General features: G+C 53.6%; 1 protein-coding gene across 1 annotated transcript in view; it reads right to left on the reverse strand.

The window, feature by feature from the left end:
• Positions 1 to 349: 349 nt before the first annotated feature.
• LOC144329446 (SH3 domain and tetratricopeptide repeat-containing protein 1-like) overlaps positions 350 to 22865 on the reverse strand; it is a 39506-nt gene continuing 16990 nt past the window's right edge. Inside the window, 14 exon segments of the mRNA XM_077966393.1 lie at positions 350 to 398; positions 838 to 1058; positions 1453 to 1523; positions 4011 to 4239; positions 4270 to 4406; positions 4778 to 4864; positions 5328 to 5484; positions 6191 to 6313; positions 10645 to 10795; positions 12001 to 12053; positions 12055 to 12182; positions 15609 to 15951; positions 15953 to 17265; positions 19037 to 19078. Of these exon segments, the coding sequence (XP_077822519.1) occupies positions 350 to 398; positions 838 to 1058; positions 1453 to 1523; positions 4011 to 4239; positions 4270 to 4406; positions 4778 to 4864; positions 5328 to 5484; positions 6191 to 6313; positions 10645 to 10795; positions 12001 to 12053; positions 12055 to 12182; positions 15609 to 15951; positions 15953 to 17265; positions 19037 to 19078 (3104 nt within the window).

Raw genomic sequence — 22865 nt, forward strand, 5'->3', positions numbered from 1 at the left:
AAGGCTTTCAATACTGGGTAGCAGCGTCTACACAGGCGGAGATTCTTGCATCTCACTTCCCGCAGGGCTGACCAGTGGCCAGAGGTGAGACTGGCCAGGCTCGGCCCAACCAAGTCTGGGAGCAAAGGACACTGAGTGAGGGATCCCCGGGGCCACCCTCACTGGCCTGCGGCTCTCCTGACACCACGAGAGAGCTCCAGGAGCTGACCTTGGGTCCTAATGGGGGACACCTTCCTGGCTCCAGGCTGGCAGGGTGGTGTGGTGGTCAGTGTACTGGACTCTGCGTGTCCGCCTCTACCTGCTGTGTGACGGTGGGCCAGACTCCTAACCTCTCTGTGCCTCTATTTCTTCAATGGCGAACAGGGACACTAACAGCCCCCACATCCGGGCACAGTGGCCTGAAGGTTAAAGGCAAGGGTGGCACGAGATCTACAGCAAGAACTCTGAGCAGGGAGAGCAGGGAGCTGCCCAGAGTTCAATCACCATCTCCCCTCTGGCCGCCGAGGAAACCGAGGCTCATGGTGACCTGGCCCAGGTCTGTTGGACTCACGGTCCTTCTCATCCCCAAGATCAGAGGGCTGCCACCAGGGAAGGAGCTGTCCCCTAGACACAGCCCAGGAAGCACACAGGGAAGGATGCCATGGGGACTTCGGTATGTTTTTGCAAAAAAAAAAAAACATTTATTGCTATTTGAACCCTGCTTTTATGCTTCCATTACCCAGAAAATGAGCTATGGGAGACACCAGGAGAGGCAGGAGATCATCCTCCTTGCACAAAACCCACTCCCTCGGATACTGTCCTCAGCGAGGGTGGCTGGAGGCCAACCAGGGGGCCCACCCGCAGAGTGGCAGAGGAGGTAGGTTGACCCTGTGGACGCTGAGCTCTGTGGCGAAGGTCCTGGCCTTCTGGTAGAAGAAGAGCCACTTCTCGCAGTCCAGGAGGAAGTGGTGGGAGATGGTGGCCGGCCGCGTGTAGATCTTCAGCTGTGCCTTCTTGTTGCCCAGGTCCACGGAGGCTGCCAGTGCCAGCTGGTAGTACCCGGCTGCATCAAACGGATCCTGAAGGGGATAGGTCATGGTCAGCAAAAGGGGGACTCAGAGCCCGTCTTCCCAGAGGCCGTTCCTGTCTCCAGGTCATTCCACATGTCCATCCGATGCTGGCTCACCCCATGAGCCCCGAAGCCTGTGACACTGCTGTGGTCTCAGCTGCAGGAGGTGGGGACGACCCTGACACCCCTGGAAGCCTTCCTGACTGTCCCTATGCCCCACTCACCCCAAGCCTCCTGCCCCAGTGCCACCCTCTCTGCAGGCAGTGGCTGCTTTCCCCATGGGCTGAGGTCAGGGCAGATCCTGCCTGCTCTGAGAGTTCCATGCAGGACCCGTGGCTCCAAGCCACAGCAGGGGCACTGCGTTGAGTGACCCAGGCTCCCCTCTGGCCCCTGTCCATGCTGACCATTTCTGGGCCCTCCACGGGCCAGGCCAGGTACAAAACCATGTCACAGATGTCCTCTCTGGCAATGTTCCCTGAAATATTGACGGAGTGTGACTCCCCAGACATCCACTCCCATTTTCAATGCGTCTTTGGCTCAAACTCACCATCCCTGGGTTGGGATGCCGCCTCCCAGACCTCCTCCTTCACCCTCCCATCTCCCACCCGGCTTCTCCCCAGGCACCTCCTCCACATGGGGGTCACCCAAGGGACCTCTCTAAGACCCATGCCTGACCTGTCCTTCTTTATCATCTCAAGATGGCTCCCAGGGCCAATGACAAAGCCCAAGATGCAGCAGTCCATTCCCTCACTGCCCCGCCCCAAACACGGAGCAGGGGCGTGAGAAGGCCCCGAGTCACCGCCACTGCTCATCCAATGCCCCCTGGCCCAGCCGAACACTGGACTCTGTGCTGGGTGCATGGTTGAGCCTAACGTCCTTGCTTCCAGTCTGAGGGACCTGGGAGTGAACACCGACCACACAGGGTGGCCCGGGCTGTGGCAGAGGGAAGCCCAGGAGGCCCCAGACTCAGCCGGGTGTGGAAGGCAAAGGCTTCCTGAAGGGGTGGGGGCTTCCCAACTAAACAGGAAGGAGCCAGCCAATGCATATGTCTCTGTGTCTGCCTGTGCATGTGAATGTGCGTGTTTGTGTTCCTGTGCGTGCATGTCCCTGTGTGTGTGCCTGTGTGCATGCCTGTGTGTCCATGTCTGTGTGTGCGCGCCTGTGTCTGCGTGTGCCTGTGCCTGTATTTGCGTGTGCATTTCCATGTGCCTGTAGTGAGTGACAGCCTGAGCCAGTAAACACCTAATCCACCCTATTCCAGGGCTCACTCTCATGTGTAGACTAAAGGGGACCCCATTTTAGAGGAAATTGGCAAAGATGCCCATTTACCCCTGCTTCTCTGCCAGCCTTCCAGGTCCCATCCAGCCTGGCTTTTTCTCCCACTCCTCTGGGCCCTGGGTCCAGAGCCTCCTATACAAGGAGGAGGGTGCAGCCTTGCAAAGACAGCCGCCCTTGGGGAATTCCAAGGGGGCCTCCCTGTGGGAAGCTGGCCTGTGCTGACAGCATAGTCACGATGAGGCCCGGAGGCCTGTGCATGGCAAGGAGGACTGTGCATGGGAAGGAGGACTGTGCATGGGAAGGAGGACTGTGCATGGGAAGGAGGGCTGTGCATGGGAAGGAGGACTGTGCATGGGAAGGAGGACTGTGCACGGGAAGCAGGGCTGTGCACGGGAAGGAGGGCTGTGCACGGGAAGGAGGGCTGTGCACGGGAAGGAGGGCTGTGCACGGGAAGGAGGGCTGTGCACGGGAAGGAGGGCTGTGCACGGGAAGGAGGACTGTGCACGGGAAGCAGGGCTGTGCACGGGAAGGAGGACTGTGCACGGGAAGGAGGACTGTGCACGGGAAGGAGGACTGTGCACGGGAAGCAGGGCTGTGCACGGGAAGGAGGACTGTGCATGGGAAGGAGGACTGTGCATGGGAAGGAGGGCTGTGCATGGGAAGGAGGACTGTGCATGGGAAGGAGGTGAAGGAGGCCTCTGCCCCTCGACCCCAACCGTGGACTTTGGCCTCTCGGGTACTATTTGGCGCTTTCCTTTCTCCTGGACAGGCGGAGTGGGCGACAGGCTTGACCAAGAGAGATAAAGGCCTCTTCTGGGAGGCCCGTCCCCCTGGGTCCCAGGCGAACCCCTGAGCGGTGAGCAGCGTCCCCCTGGGCCTGACACCTGGCACCTCCCTGTCTGGCTGGGACTTGGGAGGCCACAGAAACCAAGTCTGACCACCAGGTGTAGCCAGTACTGGGCGGGGGCCTCCCGGGCAGCCCCAGGCCTGCGGTGGGATATACGGGGCAGGGTCTTAGGGCTGCCCCAGCTCCTCATGTTGTTCTAAGGCCCCCAAGATCTCGGCCCCTGGACTGGAGTGCCCTGGCCCCTCAGCCCGTAAGGAGCACTGACACGAGGCTGGTGTGATGCTAAGGAGGGGCGGTGCCCGCTGGGCAGATGGGGGCAGAGGGAGCACAGCACCTCCCCTCGAGACACACCCGACCTAACAAGGCCTCAGCCTGGCTGTATGGGGCCCCGCCCCACTGCACCTGCCCTGAGCTGGGGTTTCCCTGTCTGTGAACTCAATGGTAAGACACTGGTCCCACCCCACCCTTCCTGGGTGATGTGAAGATTCAAGGTGTCTCCGGACTCCAGGAAGGAATTGCTCAGTGCAGGCTGGCACCCTGGGCAGGCTTCCTAGAGGAGGCGCCAAGATTTGGGTTGGATCTTGCAACGTGGATTCAATGTGAGGATGATGTCGTCCTCTGAAATGTCACTCTCCCGACCCTGTTTTCTTTGTTAAATGCACCTTGACACTTGACTGTCAAGACTCAGCTTTGGTGTCACCTACTCCAGGAGGGCCCCCTGACTACAATCCCCCTTCTTTACCCAGAGGCCACCATTGCCCACTCATGTGTCAGCCTCCCTGGCTGAGACTGAGTTCTTGAGGGTGGGACCCGGCCATCTGGGGAGCTGGGTTTTACCTGCTAACCTTGCCGGCTCCTCCAGCTGGGTGTAGAGCTCCAGGGAGGCCACTGGGCCATTCCTAAGAAAGGCTGGAACCCAGGCCTCTGGGGTCCGGGTGGAGATCCCACTCCAAGGGGGCCAGGAACACCCCGAGCCCTGTCCCTCCCCACCCACCTTCAGGCCGTAGAAGATGATGTCACCGAGCACCAGGTACACCTTCACGTAGTAGAGGGTGTCCTCGTCGAACTCCAGCGGCGAGTTGCAGAGCTAAACGGCCTTGAGGTAGAAGTGCTCCGCCAGCTTGCCATGGCCCAGCCGGTGGTGCAGGGCGGCCAGTCGGTGGTAGGCCACGCGCTCGTTCAGCCGGTCCCCTGGGGTGCAGGCCAAAGGGGCAGGTGTGAGGATGTTGCTCCCTGGGGCAGGGAGGGAACATGCCCCTCAGGAGCAGGTATACAGACCCCAGACAGCACACCTGGCTTGTCTCCAGGCACCTGTGGTCACCTGGGCAGCTCTGGCCATTCCCTTCCAGGTTCCCAGACTCACTTTCCCATCTGCAAAGCAGAACTAATAAGGCCTGCTCCTGTCTACTGAGAGGCTTTGGCAAAGTCGGACTTGGATGGCCCAGTTCTGTGCCTACACATAGCCACCTGCCTTTGCTCACTGGTTTTAACCAGGGGAGCCCAAAAGCCATGCAGTGCAGGTGCTCCCGGGCTCCCCGGCTCCAGGCAACCCACAGACGTGACATCCGACTCCTCCTGGGTGTGTCAGGATCAGAGCCCCCTACCTTGGGGAGTCAGCTGCACACCTACTGTGTACTGGGCTACGGGGCACAAGGCGCTGGGACATGTGGCCTGCCTAGGGTTCCCTGTCTCTGGAGGGGGACAGACGACCCTGGCACAGCACCAGGGGATGCACGGCCTTAAGGGGCAGACTGCTGGAAGGGGAACTGGGATTTTATCAGCCAGAGAGCCATGTGGTTGGTGAGGGTGGGAAGGGCATAAGAGAAAGGGAATGTGCCACTCAGCCTGACACATACAGGGACCAACGAGATGCCTGGGATGTCTGGAAGGCAGAGGGCACACTGGGCGGCCCTTGTGGTCAGCAGCGGGAACAGGCAGAGGAAGCAGAGCTCAGTCAGGCAGGGAGCTCTGCACTGCGTGAGAGACCTCGGGCTGTGCCCCACAGCCGGACGGGGAAGCCAGTTGGGCAGATCTGCCTGCCTGGACAGGAGACCAGGAAAATCCAGCAGCTGTTTCAGCTCCTGGCCTGCAGACCTGGAGGCTGGGCTCTGGCAAAGTGTGGGTCCTGGCAGGGCGGGGGCTCAGGGGACTTACCCAGAGTGATGCTGAGTGCTAGGACGATGTGGGCAACCTCCAAGTCCTCCTGGGGCTCCTCCAGTATGGCCAGCAGTGACACCAGCTTGTGGCACAGCTGTAGCTGCAGCTCCACCTTGCGGTTGCCCGTAGTCACTGCCAGGGGCAGGGCCCGGTCCTACCACACAGGCAGGTGGGGTCAGGTTTCCCGCAGCACCCACCTTGCCCAGCGCCCTCCTCAGAGCTCAAACATGTGCTTGGAGCTTCCCACACCCCAGCTACCCCTGCACCTCGACACAGCTCTGTGCTCTGGGATAACACACAGTTCAGACATCCAAGTTGGGGGCTGAAGAGTCACCTGAGGCCCATCCAGCTACACCCGACAGCCGCAGACCAGCCTCTCCCACCTGGGCACCGGAGGTCTGACTGGGGGGAGCCAGCACTCCTCTCTGCTCTAAAAACCCCACATTGATCTGTGCCCGGGGCTGAGCCACACCGTGAGCTCAGAGGAAGGGAGAAGCCATCCCACTTGGGGGTGCATGCAGACCTGGGCCTCCCACTGATATGCTGTGTGTCCTTCGACATGTCCCTGTGCCTCTCTGAGCCTCAGTTTCCTCATCTGGAAGATGGGGACAGGACTTCCCACTCATGGTTGCTTGAGGTCATCAGGTACAAGGGTAGAGCCATTGTCACGTCCAGGCCTCGAGCGTTTGTCCCAGGCAGGGGCATGGTCAATATCATTCCAGGTGAGACCACTTGGAAACTAATCATGTGCATGGGTGGCCCTGCCTCCATTTGGGAGGCCTCTACCCTGCCACACCTGTGCCTCAGCCCTCCAGGTGCCCCACTGAGGCCCACCCACATCAGCCCACAGGCCAGCTCACCCGGTAGAAGGACAGGCCTTCCTCCCGCTCCCAGGCCCCATTGAAGAAGGTGTCTCCAGCTGCCTCAAACAGCTCCAGCCCCAGGTTGGGGTCGCCTGTGTACAGGGCCACATTCTGTGCCACCTGAAAGGAGACAGAAGTTCCCTCAAGGCCCACACCTAGCGAGGTGGCTACGCGCACCTTTGCCAGGCTCCTTCCTCTCACACACTACAGGTACACTTGAGCATTTTTCAGACCCTGTGCATTAGGGCTGCCCCCACCACTGGCATGAGGACAATGAACTGATGCTCCTGAGTGCCAGGAGGTGACTGAGCAGCTGCAGCCCAGGAGCCAGACACCTGTGAATCCTACCAACAGGGCTAGCCCTAGCCCACTCCCCCTGCACTCAAACCAATCTCCGTGGCCCCTAGATTGCTGGGAGCCCAGCCCCTGGCTCCTTTCTGCGTTGCCACATCCCTGCCACATCAGCAGTGTTTGTGGGTGGGCCTGGTCCCCTCTTGGCCATGAGCTCTTCATCCCTCTCCTCAGCTCAAGGAGGTATACAGCAGGTGCTCAATAATGAAAGCTTCATCAGTCTCGTGGGCTTCACAATTTGTTCCAGATCACACTGTGTTTGGAGAAGCCTCTGAAAACAGCCACTATGATAGATTCATTTTATAAGGAGATGTGCCACATGTGGCTTGGAGCAAGTTCTTCTGTGTGTTAATTGAGTGGTCACATTATTTGAGCATGTGCTGTATACCAGCAGGTGCTGTGCACTGTGAGGGGCCGCGCCTCTGCCCTCAGGGAGAAGATGCTGGCCACCGGCGGAGGATGTGAGGGAACCAGTTGGAGGGAGGGAAAAGGCACACAACAGGTGCTCAGCAGTGGCTTAGGAATGAGTGGATGGATGGATGAATGGATGAGGAGATGTAGACACATGGATGGATGGAAGGGTATGTGGATAGATGAATGCTTGGATGGATGGATGGATGGATGGATGGATGGATGGATGGATGGATGAGTGGGTGGGTGGGTGGAATGATGTGTGTATGTCTGTATGTATGTATGCGTTGGTAGATAATGTATGGATGGGTGGAGGGTAGATGATATATGTACATGTGGATGGATAGATGGTGGATAGACGAATGTATGGATAAACAAATGGACAGAAAGATGAATGGAGGGATGGATTAATAGGTAGATTGGTGGGTAGATGGATGAATGATGGATGGATGGAAGGACGAACAGGTGAATGGATGGATGGGTGAAAGGATGGATGATGGATGGATGGATGGATGAATGGATGGGTGGATGGATGATGGATGGGTAGATGAATGGATGGGTGGATGAATGGATGGATGATGGATGGATGGAAGGATAAACAGGTGAATGGATGGATGATGGAAGTATGGATGGATGATGGATGGATGGATAAATGGATGGATGATGGATGAATGGATGGATGTTGGATGGATGGATGGATAAATGGATGGATGATGGATGATGGATGGATGGATAGATGATTGATGGATGGAAGGATGAACAGGTGAATGGACGGATGATGGAAGGATGAATGGACGGATGGATGGATGAACAGATGAATGGATGGATAGACGGGTGAATGGGTGGATGATAAAAGGATGGATGAATGATGGATGGATGAATGGATAGATGGATGAACGACGGATGGATCGAAGGATGAACAGGAGGTGAGTGGATGGATGATGGAAGGAGCGATGGATGATGGCTGAATGGATATATGGATGAATGGATAGATGGATGGATGGAAGGATGAACAGGAGGCAAGTGGATGGATGATGGAAGTATGGATGATGGATGCATGGATAATGGATGGATGGATGGATAGATGGATGGATGGATGGATGAATGGATGGATGGATGGAAGGATGGATGGATGATGGAAGGATGGATGGATGATGGAAGGATGGATGGATGGATGATGGAAGGATGAATGGATAGATGGATGTACAGATGAAAAAGTGAATGGATGGATACACGGGTGAATGGATGGATGATAAAAGGATGGATGAGTGATGGATGGAAGAATGGACACTTGAATGGATGATGGATGATGGATGAATGGATGGATAAATGGATGGATGGATAAATGGATAGATGGATAAATGGATGGATGGATTGATGGAAGGATGAACAGATGAATGCATGGATGATGGAAGAATGGATGGATGGATGGATGATGGAAGGATGGATGGATGGATGGATGAAAAAGTGAATGGATGGATACATGGGTGAATGCATGGATGATAAAAGGATGGATGAATGATGGATGGATGAATGGACAGTTGGATGATGGATGATGGATGGATGGATAAATGGATGGATGGATAAATGGAAGGATGAACAGATGAATGCATGGATGATGGAAGAATGGATGGATGGATGATGGAAGGATGGATGGATGGATGGATGGATGAAAAAGTGAATGGATGGATACACGGGTGAATGGATGTATGATAAAAGGATGGATGAATGATGGATGGATGAATGGACAGCTGGATGATGGATGATGGGTGGATGGATGGATAAATGGATGGATGGATGAATGGATGGATAAATAAATGGATGGATGGATTGATGGAAGGATGAACAGATGAATGCATGGATGATGGAAGAACGGATGGATGGATGATGGAAGGATGGATGGATGGATGGATGGATGGATAAATGGATGGATGGATGAATGATTTATAGATGAATGATGGATGGATGGAAGGATGAACAGGAGGTGAGTAGATGGATGAGGGAAGGATGGATGGATGATAGATTGATGGATATATGGATGAATGGATAAATGGATGGATGAATGATGGATGGATGAATGATGGATGGATGGAAGGACGAACAGGTGAATGGATGGATGATGGAAGGATGGATGGATGAAAGGATGGACGGACGAACAGGTGGATGGATGGAGGCTGAATGGATGAACAATAAAAGAATGGATGAATGATGGATGGATGAATGGATGATGGATGGATGAATGGAAGGATGAACAGGTGAATGGAAGGATGAACAGGTGAATGATGGATGATAGAAGGATGGATGGATGATGGATGGATGGATGGAAGGATGAGCAGGCAAGTGGATAGATGGTGGAAGGATGGATGGTGGAAGGATGGATGGTGGAAGGATGGATGATGGAAGAATGAACAGGTAAATGGATGGATGAGGGAAGGATGGATGTAGGGATGGATGAACAGGTGAATGGATAGATAATGGAAGGATGGATGGATGATGGATGGATGGATGGAAGGATGAGCAGGCGAGTGGATGGATGATGAAAGGATGGATGGATGGAAGAATGAAGAGGTGAATGGATGGATGATGGAAGGATGGATGGAGGCATGGATGAACAGGTGAATGGATGAATGAACCGGTGAATGAATGGATGGATGGACGGGTGAATGGATGGATGATAAAAAGATGAATGATGAATGAATAGATGGACAGGTGAATGGATGGATCATGGATGGATGGAAGATGGTTGGATGGATAGAAGTATGAACAGCTGAATGGATGGATAATGGAAAGATGGATGGAAAGATGGATGAAAGGATGGATGGATGGAAGGATGGAAGGATAGATGGAAGGATGGAAGGATGGATGGATGAATGGATGGACGAACAGGTGAATGGATGGATAAAAAGATGGATGGATGATGGATGATGGATGGATGGATGATGGATGGGTGGAAAGACGAACAGATGGATGGATGATGGAAGGATGGATGGATGGATGGATGGATGGATGGACCCACAGGTGTATGGGAAGATGATGGAAGAATGGATGGATGGATGGATGGAAGGATGAACAGGTGGATGGATGATGGATGGATGGATGGACAGATGGATGGATGATGGAGGGATGGATGGACGAAGGGATGGATGGATAGATGATGGATGGATGGACGGAAGGATGGATGATGGATGGATGGATGATGGATGGGTGAATGGAAGCACCCACAGGTGTATGGGAAGATGATGGAAGAATGGATGGATGGAAGGATGAACAGGTAAATAGATAGATGACGGAAGCATGAATGGATGGGTGGATGGAGAGGTGAATGGATGGATAGACGGGTGAATGGATGATAAAAGGATGGATGAACGATAGATGGATGAAAGGACAGATGGATGGATGATGGATGGATGGATGGTGGATGGATGGATGGAAGGATGAACAGGTAAATAGATAGATGACGGAAGGATGAATGGATGGGTGGATGGACAGGTGAATGGATGGATAGACGGGTGAATAGATGGATGATAAAAGGATGGATGAATGATGGATGGATGAAAGGACAGATGGATGGATGATAGATGGATGGATGGAAGGATGAACAGGTAAATAGATGATGGAAGGATGAATGGATGGGTGGATGGACAGAGAGTGAACAGCACAGGGGTCGTCCTGCATCCCTTGCCACTCACCTGGATGTACAGGTCCACCAGCTCGCTCTGCCGCAGGATGTAATAGATCTTCCCTGCTTGCAGCCAGGCATGTGCCTCCTTCTCTTTCTTCTGGAGGTCAATGAAAATTCCCAGACTTCGTTTGGTGTAGTCCAGAGCGGATTTGTAGGCCCTGGAATCACTGGAATCAGACACAGGTGTCAGAACAAGGGCTCTCATCCTCCTGGAACCAGTCTGCCTCCTCTCGTGGGTCTGGTGACAGATGAATCTGGAATGTGGGGACTGGGAACGGCCCTCTTGTGTGTGCAGTGTTCTGCCCTTCCCAGGCTGCTGGGAGAGCCAGGGTGAACACACACGGCATGGAAAAGATGAAGGACATCCTTCTGAGGGAATCGAGCATCATGCTGCCCTGTGGCAGGAGGAATGTGCTAGTCCATCTCCCCTGCCTCCCAGACATGGCCGGTGTCTTCTCCAGACGCACCAGGAGCCGTTAGTGTTCAGAGGCTATCTAGGCCGATGGTTCTCAAGGTGTGCAGGCATCACAGTCACCCGGAGGCCTGTCCTTATAGCTTGCTGGCCCTGCCCCCAGAGCTTCTGGCTCCACAGGCCTGGGGCAGGCCCTAGAACTCCCACTTGCCACAAGCTCCTAGGTGACATGGATGCTGCTCTACTTGTCCGGGGACTACACTTTGAGAAGCATGGCTCTAGCACACTGGCCCATTTTCCTTCTGTGAACCTGAGGCCAAGACTGGAGCCAGTCTCCCGGGTCCCCATGGAATCTGGCTCCTTCCCTGCTCTCTCAGTAAGTCTGACACTTGAGGGGCTGTGACTGCAGAAATGTCACCAGGCCCTGTGGGTGGGGTGGCCAGGGCCATGGTTACCCCACCAGGTCAGCATGCTCGGGGGAAGCCGAGTGGGCCACATATGAGACGTGAGACCTTGAAACCCTGCCCCAGGGAAGCAGGTGACACAATTGGCTCTGTCTTCTGTGGGAGAGAAGCCACAGATGGCTGCTGTGGTCACATTTAAGGGGACAGAGGAAGGCTAGGAGTGAAGACTCGGGGCAGGCACAGGTCAGATGACAAAAGCCACCATAGTAGGAAGAACAGCCCAGAGTGCACGTACTGCCTCTGCTGGGGTTGAGATGACCTTTGACCCAACAAGGGAGGCTCAAGCTGGGACTCACGAGCCAGCAGCAGCCCTGGGACGACCCCAGACCCACCAGCTCAAAGCATCTGATGCCAAGGAACCAAATGATCCAAAGGAAAGGGGCTGAGGAGGCCCCTGGGCCAGCTTCCCTGTGCCCCCCTCCCTGCCCTGTCCCCCCAACCTTCTTGCCCCCCTCCACACCCCCACCACTGCAAAGCCAGCCCTCACCGCTCGGTGCCCAGGGACAGGTAGAGCTGACTGGTGGTCTCCAGGAGCTGCCCCCTCCAGCACCTTGTCGGCCACCTTGCGGGCAAGGGAGAGCTGGAACTCGTGGTAGATGACACGCTGGGTCTCGCTTGGCATGACGACACTGTAGAAGTAGCACAGCCGCTGGATGGCCGGCAGCTGGCCTGGGCAGAAGACAAAATGGAAGACGTCAGCCTCCCAGCATCGAAGCGAGTCTGGCTGTGCTCGGAGGCCCCTGCGCCGTGCTTGCCTCTTTCACACCTCTGTGAACCTGGGCCCCGTAGGCGGGGAGCCTGAGCTCAGACAGGCCATGCACCTGTGCAAGGGCAGACGCCGAGCACACCGTGACATGGGCACAGCTTGGTGCAGATGCTCATGGTACAGGCCGGCCTTCTTTACAACTCCCAGGGCCGAGGTCCTGGCCAGGCTCGGCCCCTGCACCAGGCCATCTATTTCTGCTTCACAAAGCCCCTCTGGCCAGGACCAGGGCCGCCTTCAGCCTGAGATGATGAGGCCAGGGGCACAAGTAGCCCCTGTCGCAGATGGAACCCTGAGAGAGCAAAGCCAAGCGTCATGTCTGCCACACATGGCATCATGTTGGGGGAATGGGGTTCAAAGCCGGCCCCTGGCATTTCCACACATGCTTCTCTCATGCAACCAGGCTCCAAACCCACAAGCTCGCTGGCCTCTCCCAAAGCCAGGGCGCTGGGAACGGTGGAAAGCTTCTGATTTTCTAGTGTCAGAAACATTCCGAAGATTAACAAACGAAACCAGGTACGCCGAATGGACATCTGTCACACACGCCCCCCAACAACAGCTGAATACACAGTCCTCTTGAGCGCCCATGGGACATTCCCCATGACAGACCATGTGCCAGGCCACAAAATGAGCCTCAGTGAAGGGAGAAGGACTGAGACCAAAGCAGAGGTGTTCTTCAGCTGTACTGGCACGAAACTGGAAATCGACAGTGAAGGAAACGTGGGAAATTCAAAAATATGTGAAAACTACACACTCCTAAACAACCAGTGAGTCAAAGAAGAGACCATCAAGGAAACTGAAAATTAATTTGAAAAGAATACAAACAAATGCACAGCCTGGGCCAGCACGGTGGCTCACGCCTCTCATCCCAGCACTGTGGGAGGCCGAGGCGGGAGGATCGCTTGAGTCCAGGAGTTTGAGATCAGCCTGGGAAACACGGAGAAACCCTGTCTCTATAAAAAAAAAATACAAAAATTAGCCGGGTGTGGTGGTGCACATCTGTAATTCCAGCTACTCAGGAGGCTGAGGCATGAGAATGACTTGAACCTGGGTAGAAGTTGCAGTGAGCTAAGATTGCACCACTGCACCCCAGCCTGGGCAATAGAGCAAAACTTAAAAAAAAAAAAATAGCACAGTGTATCAAAAACACCAAGATGTAGCTAAGGCAGTGCTGAAAGGGAAATTTATAACTGTAAATGTCTACATTCAAAGAAAGAAGAAAAATCTCAAATCAAAAGCCTAACTTTCCACCTTGAGAAACTAGAAAATGAACTAAACCCAAAGTGAATAAAAGGAAGAAAATTATAAACATGAGAGTGGAAATGGGAAGTAAAAATACAGAGAATAGAAAGACAAAAGAGATAATCAACAGAACCAAAAGTGGGTTTTTTGAAAATAATAACAAAATTGACAAATCTTTCACCAGACTGACCAAGAAAACAAAGATGGGGCACAAACGACTAAAATCAGAGACTGAGCACCATGGCTCACGCCTGTCATCCCAGCACTTTGTGAGGCCGAGGGGGAAGGATCGCTGAGGCCAGCATTCAAGACCCCTCTGGGAGAACATGATGAGACCCCATCTCTAATAAAAATAAACAAACAATTACAAACCCAAGTTTCTAAAATCAGAAATGAAAGAGGAAACATGATTGCCGACCTGACAGAAATAAAAGGATTCCATGAAAACACTACGAACAATTGTACACCAAGAAGCCAGACCATCTAGACACAACAGCCAAACTCCTAGAAGGACACAAACTACTGAAAGTGACTCAAAAATGACCCCAAGGAAGCATGTGGGGTATCAGCCCCGCCCTCGGTCTCCCGGACCGTTCAGCTCAGGGTGGGGAGACAGGGAAGCATGATCCCCGTTCCCTGGCCTGCATTTCCAAGTCTGAATCCCCCAGCACCCAGGGGAGGGCCTCGTAGGAGGAGGTGCCACAGGCTATTGTGCCAGGAGCCACTGGAGGCTGCAGTGGGGGCTGGGGAGCTGGGTTCCTGGAGGGTCTCCTTCCATTCAGAGAATGTCCCTGGGGAAGAAGCCTGGGTCTGAACCCCCCAACCTTCCTTGGGCAGATGTGTGGGACCGGGGCCCCTTCACACGGTCCTTTCCAAAATCTCATCACTCCTAGGGCCAAGAGTGGGTGCCAGGCCTGTGCTGGGAAATGAGCAGATTCATATTTGGGCACAGCCCCTGGAGCTCTGGTCCAGGCCACAGGAGGCACCTCTGAGTGGTGTCACTATGCCATGACAAAGCACTGTAAGGCAGAGGGGACTCAACAGTATCCTCAACTTCCTCATCTATTCTCTGCGGCCTAGATTTCGGACAGCCCTGCCCAGCTACTGTCCATTCACTGCTCGGTCTGCACTGACTGTTCGATAGCACTCCATGGCTCCCCAGTGCTCTTGGGGAAAAGGCGAAGCCACAGCCTGAGGCCCCAGGCCCTGCTTAGCTCTCCAGAAGAGCTTCTCACCATCCAGCACCCAACCCACCCCCTCCCAACTCTGCACCTCCCTGCATAAGCCCTGTTCACTCACCCCCACTCACACTCCCACTCACTCACCACCACTCACACCCCACCCATCCTCGCTGACTCACCCCCACTCGCTCACCCCTGGGCCTTCACACAGGCTACACCACCAGCCCCTCATCCACACCTATTACTTGACTAAATCCTCTCAACCCTCTGGTCCCAGACTAAAGAGGCTTCCCTAACCCGGGGCCAAGTTCTGCCCCGCCATCACGCCACTCACCCTTTTGTGGCTTCTCTGGCCTGAAGCTCACATTCCCACGCTCAGCACCTCCCTCCCGAGGACCCCACAAGCCCCTTTTGTGGGTGGGGCCTGGCACACTCAGCAGGAGCTGCTTTTGCGTGAACTGCTCTGTGGCTTTGGCCAATCACCCGCCCCTGTGTCCTCTGTGAAGTGGGATGACCGGTGCACAGGGTTCCCGAGATACCAAGCAAACACAGGCACAAGAACTGGCATTCAGGGCCTGGCTCATGGAGGGGCCCCAAGTCCTAGCTCAGCACAACATGCCTTGATCCCAGGGTTATGTCTAGGGATTCCCAGCACGCAGGACTTTCCGTGCTCAAGGCAGGATGGTCCCTGGGCAAACCAGGAAGAGCTGCCTGCCTCAGTAGGGTACAGAGGGGCTGGCCCTACATGGGAACGGCCTGTCTCCAGGGCGTTTGCCAACATCTGCTGCTGGCCATAACTCAGCGCTTTCGATGGTGGAAAAACCACCACTTGTTTTCGAATCACAAACCCCAGGTGTGCCCTGACCCAAGTGGCCCCAGAAGGCGCACAGGAGGAACTGGGGCACTCACTCTCCACGTGGTCCATCTCCACGGCGACCAGAAGGGCCCACTCGTAGTAGCCCTTGCACTGCTGGGCCGGGCCCTGGCGGGTGAAGAGGTAGCCCAGGAGTATGTGGGTGAAGTCTCGGCCACACTCCCCACACGGAAGCCTCGAGAACAGACGTACAGTCTCCAGGAGGTAGTGCTGGGCCAGCCTGCTGGCACCCGCGTGCAGGCACAAGGTCCCAAAGCTGGCCAGCACCACTGCCTGGTTCCTCCGCTGGCCCAGGTGCCAAGCCACCCGTAGGGCGTGGTAGTAGCCCTCGGCTGCCTGCCTCGTCTGGCCCGTCCTCTTCAGAGCCACGGCCACCAATGTTGGCAATCACACCCTCCTGGTCCTCGCTGACCACCACTGCATCCTGGACAGACTGCAGGATGTTCAGGGCCACCAGGCTCTGCCTATGAAGCACATGCAGCCAGGCCAGGGCCACCAGGAAGTCCACGATGGCACGTACTCCGGCAACAGCACTGGCTTCCACCGCCTGCGTCATGAAGGTGATGGCTGGGCCATGGTAGCCATGGTGGCTGTACGGTTGGGCCAGGCTGGCGTGGAGAAGGCCGCGCAGCGCCTGGCCTGTGCCCGGGGTTAGGGAGGCCAGCGCTCGCCTGAGGTAGTGGGAAGTCTGGGTGGGGAGGCTCTGGGGCTGGAGGGCGTTCTGGAGCACCAGCTTCACGTTCCTCAGCGAACCAGCCAGCGAGTCCTGTGTCCTCAATGAGGCCACCTTGACACAGCTCAGCACCAGGTGGGGCAGGCACTCGCGGCTGTAGATGTCAGCCAGGAGTGGGCAGCAGTGTGAGAGCCACGCAGCGTCTGGGGCTCCCAAGTCCCTCTGCAAAAACAACAGCTGCTCTAGGAAGGGCAGGGCCTCCTCAGGCTGCTTGAGGTGCACGTGGTGCCTGGCCAGCAGGAAGCAGGCCCGGGCCTAGGCCTGCTGGCTCTGGCCACCCACCGCCCACTGCAGCACCAGCTGCAGGAGCTCCCCGTCCGCCTCGGTGCTACAGATGTGGCCAGGCGTCCCCAGGAGCAGGGCCATGGCTTTGGGAACCACCTGTGTACACTTCTCCTGGTTCTGCTTCCAGTAAATGCTGGCCAGGTTGGCGTACACAGCCACCACCAGGAACAGGTCCCCGAAGCTGCCCTCCAGGGCCCCCAGTGTTTCCTCCAAGTACACCCGGGCCTGGGACAGCTTGAGCCTCCTGCTGCACAGCCGCCCCAGAAGGAAGCAGAGCCTGGCCAGGGCCATGAGGAGGCCACCTTTCTTGGCCGCCCCTCGGGCCTGTGCCAGGCACCCAGTCAGCTCCTCCTCGTCGCTAAAGCTGCCGAACATGCTGCTCAGCCATGGCAGCGCCAGGTTGTACAGGCCACAGAAGCTGGCCTTGAATCCAGAGCTGTTCAGGAACAGCAGCAGTGAGCTCATGGCCTCTGGATCCTCCCAGTTGTCCTCAGCTTCCAAGCAGAAGGAGGGCTCCTCGGGGTCCTGCAAGCTCACGTTGCTGGATGCTACACAGAGACCCCAGGACGCTGGCTCCTGGGGGCAGCCTGGGCAGGTCTTGCATTGTTCCAGAACATTCTTCACCTTCGGCAGGGTCTCCTGTGGCTCCAGGCCCAGGCAAGGTGGAGGTATTTCTGCAAGTCACAAAAACACCTAGACAGATTAGAGTCCAACAGTGAGTCCTTGGTCCACTTGGGGCAGGATCCCCGCATTCCCGTCCTCTGTGTCCCTGGCGCAGCTTGCCATGAGCCCTTGAGAATTATGCGCAATGCAAACCCAGGGTCTGGAGCACGTATGAACTCCGGGGACACAGAGAACACGCAGGCCCGTGGCCCTGCTACAAAATCACCTACAAAATCACTCTCCTACAAAATTGACTCTCCTACAAAATCACCCTCCTGTCCTGCTTTGTCGCCCACATGATAGCATGGTTTTAGGAGACTATGCCAGCTCAGTGATCCCTCAGAGACGCCTTTCCCTTTAGATAGAATCAAAGCCTTCTAACTGGACCTATGTATATGCAGCACTACAACTACAAATTTAACTTTTGTCAGCATATTGGGCCCCCCGGTGGGGTACAGGAATCCATGAAATCCTCAACAGTCAATCAGAGCTATTGATCAGCTCAAACGCTGCTATGCAAAATTGGTAAAGCCACCGACGGCACAGGACAGGGGTGTTGTACCCATGTACCCAGCTCCGTGCAGGGAAACGGACCATCCCTGCAGGAAGGATGGGAAAGCTTCTAGGCCCCTGTGACCACCTTCACCTTGGATGGTCTGAAAACCTGAAGCCCACGGTTCCTAAAGGGTTAACAAAGGCCAGACTGCTCAAGCAGCCCACTGGTGCCTGCTGGCTTTGGTGGATTCCTAGCCAAAGCCCCCTCCCAGAGGTGAGCAAACAAGGGCATTTCCTGTTGGAAAACCTGGGATGAAAGGAGGCATTAATGGGAAGGAAAAAACTAGATTTAAACAGACTCTCTGTTTCAAGCTCACATGTAAAAACTATTTTCAATACAAACTGTCTCCTTATTCAACTGTAAAGCCTTGGAATTAAAAAAATAAATAAATATGATTTAGAGGCTAATGTGACTTGACAACACTAGATTAGCTAAGAAATCTTCCCGACCCGGCAGAGGCACACAGCCCCTCCCAGCCACTACCCTGGCCTCCGGGGCAGCTGGAGAGCCACGTGCCTTTGCTCCAGAGACTTTGGCAGAGGGTGGAACCACCCCCTCCCCAAGGCAAACCTACAACAGCCTTCCCTTCCGCACTGGCTTCCCGGGCCTCCTCTGGGACCTTGTGCCTGCATCCCAAATGTACTGGGATGGATCCCATTCCCCGGGAACTTCCAAGGGCCCTTGGTGCATCCACATCACCAGGCTGTCCACATGCGGACCCTGTGTGAGGGGAAGAGACAGAGCCGCAGAGGGGAGACGGGAGGGCCTCCCTGAATCAGCCCCTCAGGAAGGAGCAGACCCTTCAGGGACCTCAGTTGAGGCCCCTGCAACCTAAGGCTCTGAATTCTGCTACCCGCTGAGGGCTGTGTGGCCTCCCATCTCTGAGGCAGAGCACAGGGTGAACTGCAGCTTCTCCAGGTCATGAAAAAGGAACCCACAGCTACATGTGGGCCCCAGCAGTGGAAAGGATGCCCCACCTCGGTCGGGGACCAGGCGGGGGTCAGCACGTTCATTGGAAGAAGTGTGGGACCCCACAGCCTCCAGTGCCAGAGTGGACGGGAGGTTCAGGCCCACCTCAAGCAATGTCCCTCAAGTCCCCGGCCCACACCACAGAGGTGTGACAGCCGCATCCAATGCCCACTGTACTCACCTCTGTCCCCTCCCCCGGCGTTACTCCAAGGCCCAGCTCATAACCAGAGGAAGCCTGAGCCACTGGCAAAACCTACCTTGTTCCTGCGGCTGCTCGGTCTCAGTTTCCTCTACTGAGTCTGCCAAGGGAGAAAAGAGAAGCAATGAACACCCCCAGCCAGCACCTCTGGTCCTATGTCAGGTTGAGCTGGTGTCGGTGTTGCAGGGTGACAGCATTGCAGGGTGCAAGGGTTGAAAGGCATATCATCCTCTTTCCTCCTGGATCATGGGAACAACATCACTGGGGGGTGTACACTTTCTGTGATATTGGGAGTAACATCGTCTTCTGTGTCTTGGAATATTAAGGACAATATCATGGGGGGGGGCGTGTACATCTTCTGCAATATTGGGAATAATATTATCCTCTCTCTCCCTGCATACTAGGAAAGATATGACAGAGTACATGTTCACCTCCTGCGATATGGGGATTAATACCATCTCCCCTTCCAGATATCAGGAAGAGTATCACACGGCGGTGTACGGTGTCTGCAATACTAGGAGTAATATCAACCTCTCAGCCTTGGAATATTAAGAAGAATATCACAGGGTGGATGTACACCCCCTGCCATATTGGGAGTAATATCAGCCTCTCCTCTCCATGGATATTAAGAACAATATCCCAGGCTGGGTGTAAGCCTCCTGCTCTATGGGGAGTCATATCATCCTCTCCCTTCCAGGATATTAATAACAATATCACAGGGTGGGTGAAGACAGCCTGCGATACTGGAATTATTATCATCCTCTCCCCCTCCAGATACTAGGAACCATATCACAGAAGAGCTGTACCCTCCCTGGGATATTGGGAGTAATATCATATGCTTCTTCTGTGAATATTAGGAGCAATATCACCGGGTGGCTGTCCATTCATTGTTATGTTGGGAGCCACGTCATATTCTACCCCTCTCAATACTAGGATCAGTGTCACAGGGTGAGTGTACACCTACTGTGGTATTAAAACTAAAATGCTCTCTGTCCCTAGATATTAGGAACAACATCACAGGTAGGTGTTCACCCCTGCAGTATTAGAAGCAATAATATGATTAATTAGTAAACATCAATCATCGATTTTAATAATTATCAGGCTAGTCTCGAACTCTTGACCTCAGGTGATCTGCCCGCCTCAGCCTCCCAAAGTGCTGGAATTACAGGCGTGAGCCACGGTGCCCAGCCAACACTTCTTCACATCCCTTTTTGGACCTCAAATTTAGCATGCCGAAAACACACTTTTGATTCCCCCTGCTATAACCCACTCCTCCCATAGTCTTCCCAATCCCAATAACAGCATCTCTAGTCTTCCAGTTACTCAGGCCAAAATCCTTGACATCATCCTTAAAACTTCTTTTTCTCTCTCTTGTCATCCAACCCATTTAAACTCTCCTTTCAAAATATATGCCAGACCTAACCACTTTCCACCTTCCTCATCATTTCCAACCAGGTCCAGCCCTCATCATAGCGCTCTGGGTTACTGCAAAAGCCTCCCAATCGCCAGGCACACTGGCTCACGCCTATAATCCCAGCACTTTGGTAGGCCAAGGCAGGTGGATCATCAGAGGTCAGGAGCTCAAGACCAGCCTGACCAACATGGTGAAACCCCTCTACTAAAAATATAAAAAATTAGCCGAGCATGGTGGTGGGCGCCTGTAATCCCAGCTATCCGGGAGACTGAAGCAGGAGAATCACTTGAACTCAGAAGGCAGAGGTTAGAGTGAGCCGAGATTGTGCCATTGCACTCCAGCTTGGATGACAAGAGCGAAATTCCATCTTAGAAGGTTAAAAAAATAAAAAGCCTCCCAACCCACCTCTCTCCTTCCGCCTTTCACCCTGCTCTGCATTCTACCTTCCACTCTCAAACATTTCAGAAAAAAAAAAAAATTATATCCACAGAGAGAGAAAGTACAAATGGGGTGAAATGTTTGGGGAATCTGAGGGAAGAGTATATGGGAATTCTCTATACTATTTTTACAACTTTTCCATAAGTCAGAATTATTTGGAATTCAAGAGTTAAACAAAGAAAAAAAAAACACACTATCTCCCTTTGTGAATCCATCCTGTCTTTCCTCTGGCAACTTAAGGACGCTCTCAACTAACACATCTATTTTTTCATGAACACTAAAAGAACTCTTGCCGAGTTTTGACTTTCTGTGCTTGGCAGTAGAAGTGTGTGTGTGTGTGTGTGTGTGTATATATATATGTGTATGGTGTGTATGTATAGAGAGGAAGAAATATATATGTGTGTACATATATAAATATATATTGTATATTTAAAATGGTAATGTGTATATATAAATATGTGTGTGTGTGTAGATATATATAATACATACGCCATAGCCTGTCCTTAACCAGTTCTAAACTTAGTCGGAAAAACACATACCTAAGCAGAGAATTTCAAAATAATATGATGAATATTTTGATAGAGGGATGTGTTGCTATGGAACACGCTGCTAAGACACAAAACCTCCTAGATGGGGCAATGAATGAACGAAGTTTTGCACCTATAGGCACCCCCTCTGATATCCCCTCAAATGTTTATAGTTATATGCATTTGCTTCCCCCAGGACCCCTATTTCATAAGGGTTAGTCGTAGAGCCTAGCAAGTTCCTACTACAGCTGGCACACATATGCCATTCAAGAAACAGTGGCGGAGTGAATGACGAGTTAAGAACCATTTGTCAGCCAGTGCTCAGTAATACAACATGCACTGGTATGCAAATTATATTTTTGTTGAAAACAACTGCAGGATCACAAATTATCTTTCCAGAGAAAGCAAACCTCAAAAGCTTCTTTACCCTAGTAAAGCACGTTATAAGAAGCTCCCCTTATATAAAAGAAAACCTCATTCTTTATCAATGGCATGTAAACCTAATAGGCCTCCGCCTCTGATGACATCTCTTCCATCCCCAGGAGTAGATAAAGGAGGTTCCGGAAACCCTGGTAGTTGTGAAGGTGGCTCCCAGCTCTTACAGTCTTGAACCCTGCGGGCACGGAGATCACACAGCAGAAGAACAACCGAGGCAAGCATCATCAGGCTTCGAGTATGTTTGAACCACAGATGACAAATAGGCTGCAGCCAACTGAAAACACCAGAGATTCATGGTGGCCACCTGAGGGGTTGTGCTCTTAAAAAAAATAATAAATAAATAAAAATTAAAAAATTAAAAAAGGAAGGGGTCAAGAATCCATCAGGTCTGACTGAGACGTGTATCAGTGACTAACACCCCGTATGGCAAAAGTACTCCGGTGCGCTTTGGGTACTCACAGCTTCAGCAGTATTCAAAGGCGTGTGCTCCCCTAAGACTAAGCCACGGGAATACCCACAGCAACACTGCCAGGAGAAACGTCTCCCATGGATTTGGCTAGAAACACAGTTGTCTTTAACAAATTAACACTGAATAAATCCTGACTTATTAGAGCCTGTGAGAATGACATTCTCAATGATAACAGTTATCACTACAATCTCCAAACATCTGCGATCCTGCAGGGAGGAACTGTGACAGCGCAGGCCACATGTCCAGAATGCTTCCCAAACTGCCTGTTACAGAATAAAAGAAATAAACCCCCCCCCCCAAGAATGTCTTCACACACATTTAGCCAGTTGTTCCTTTGTGTGCATCTCTGTGCTAAAATGGCCATTCTTCCCCACAGCCTGAAGTCATATGCTAAAATAAATGAGACTCACATGAAGCCAGAACCATGCAGATGCCAAGGAAACCAACACAAATGAAATGGGCTAGAGAGTGTGGCCAGGAGGATGGTAGTTCCCAGGAAGCAATTACTTCATCTCTGCCCATGAAGCGGGCAGTTGTCACTGTCCCCCAGGCCCACACCAGACACTCGAAGTAGGTTCTAACCAAGCTACCTCCAACAATC

Source organism: Macaca mulatta, chromosome 15, assembly GCF_049350105.2.
Source record: "Macaca mulatta isolate MMU2019108-1 chromosome 15, T2T-MMU8v2.0, whole genome shotgun sequence".
Classification (NCBI taxonomy): Eukaryota; Metazoa; Chordata; class Mammalia; order Primates; family Cercopithecidae; genus Macaca; species Macaca mulatta.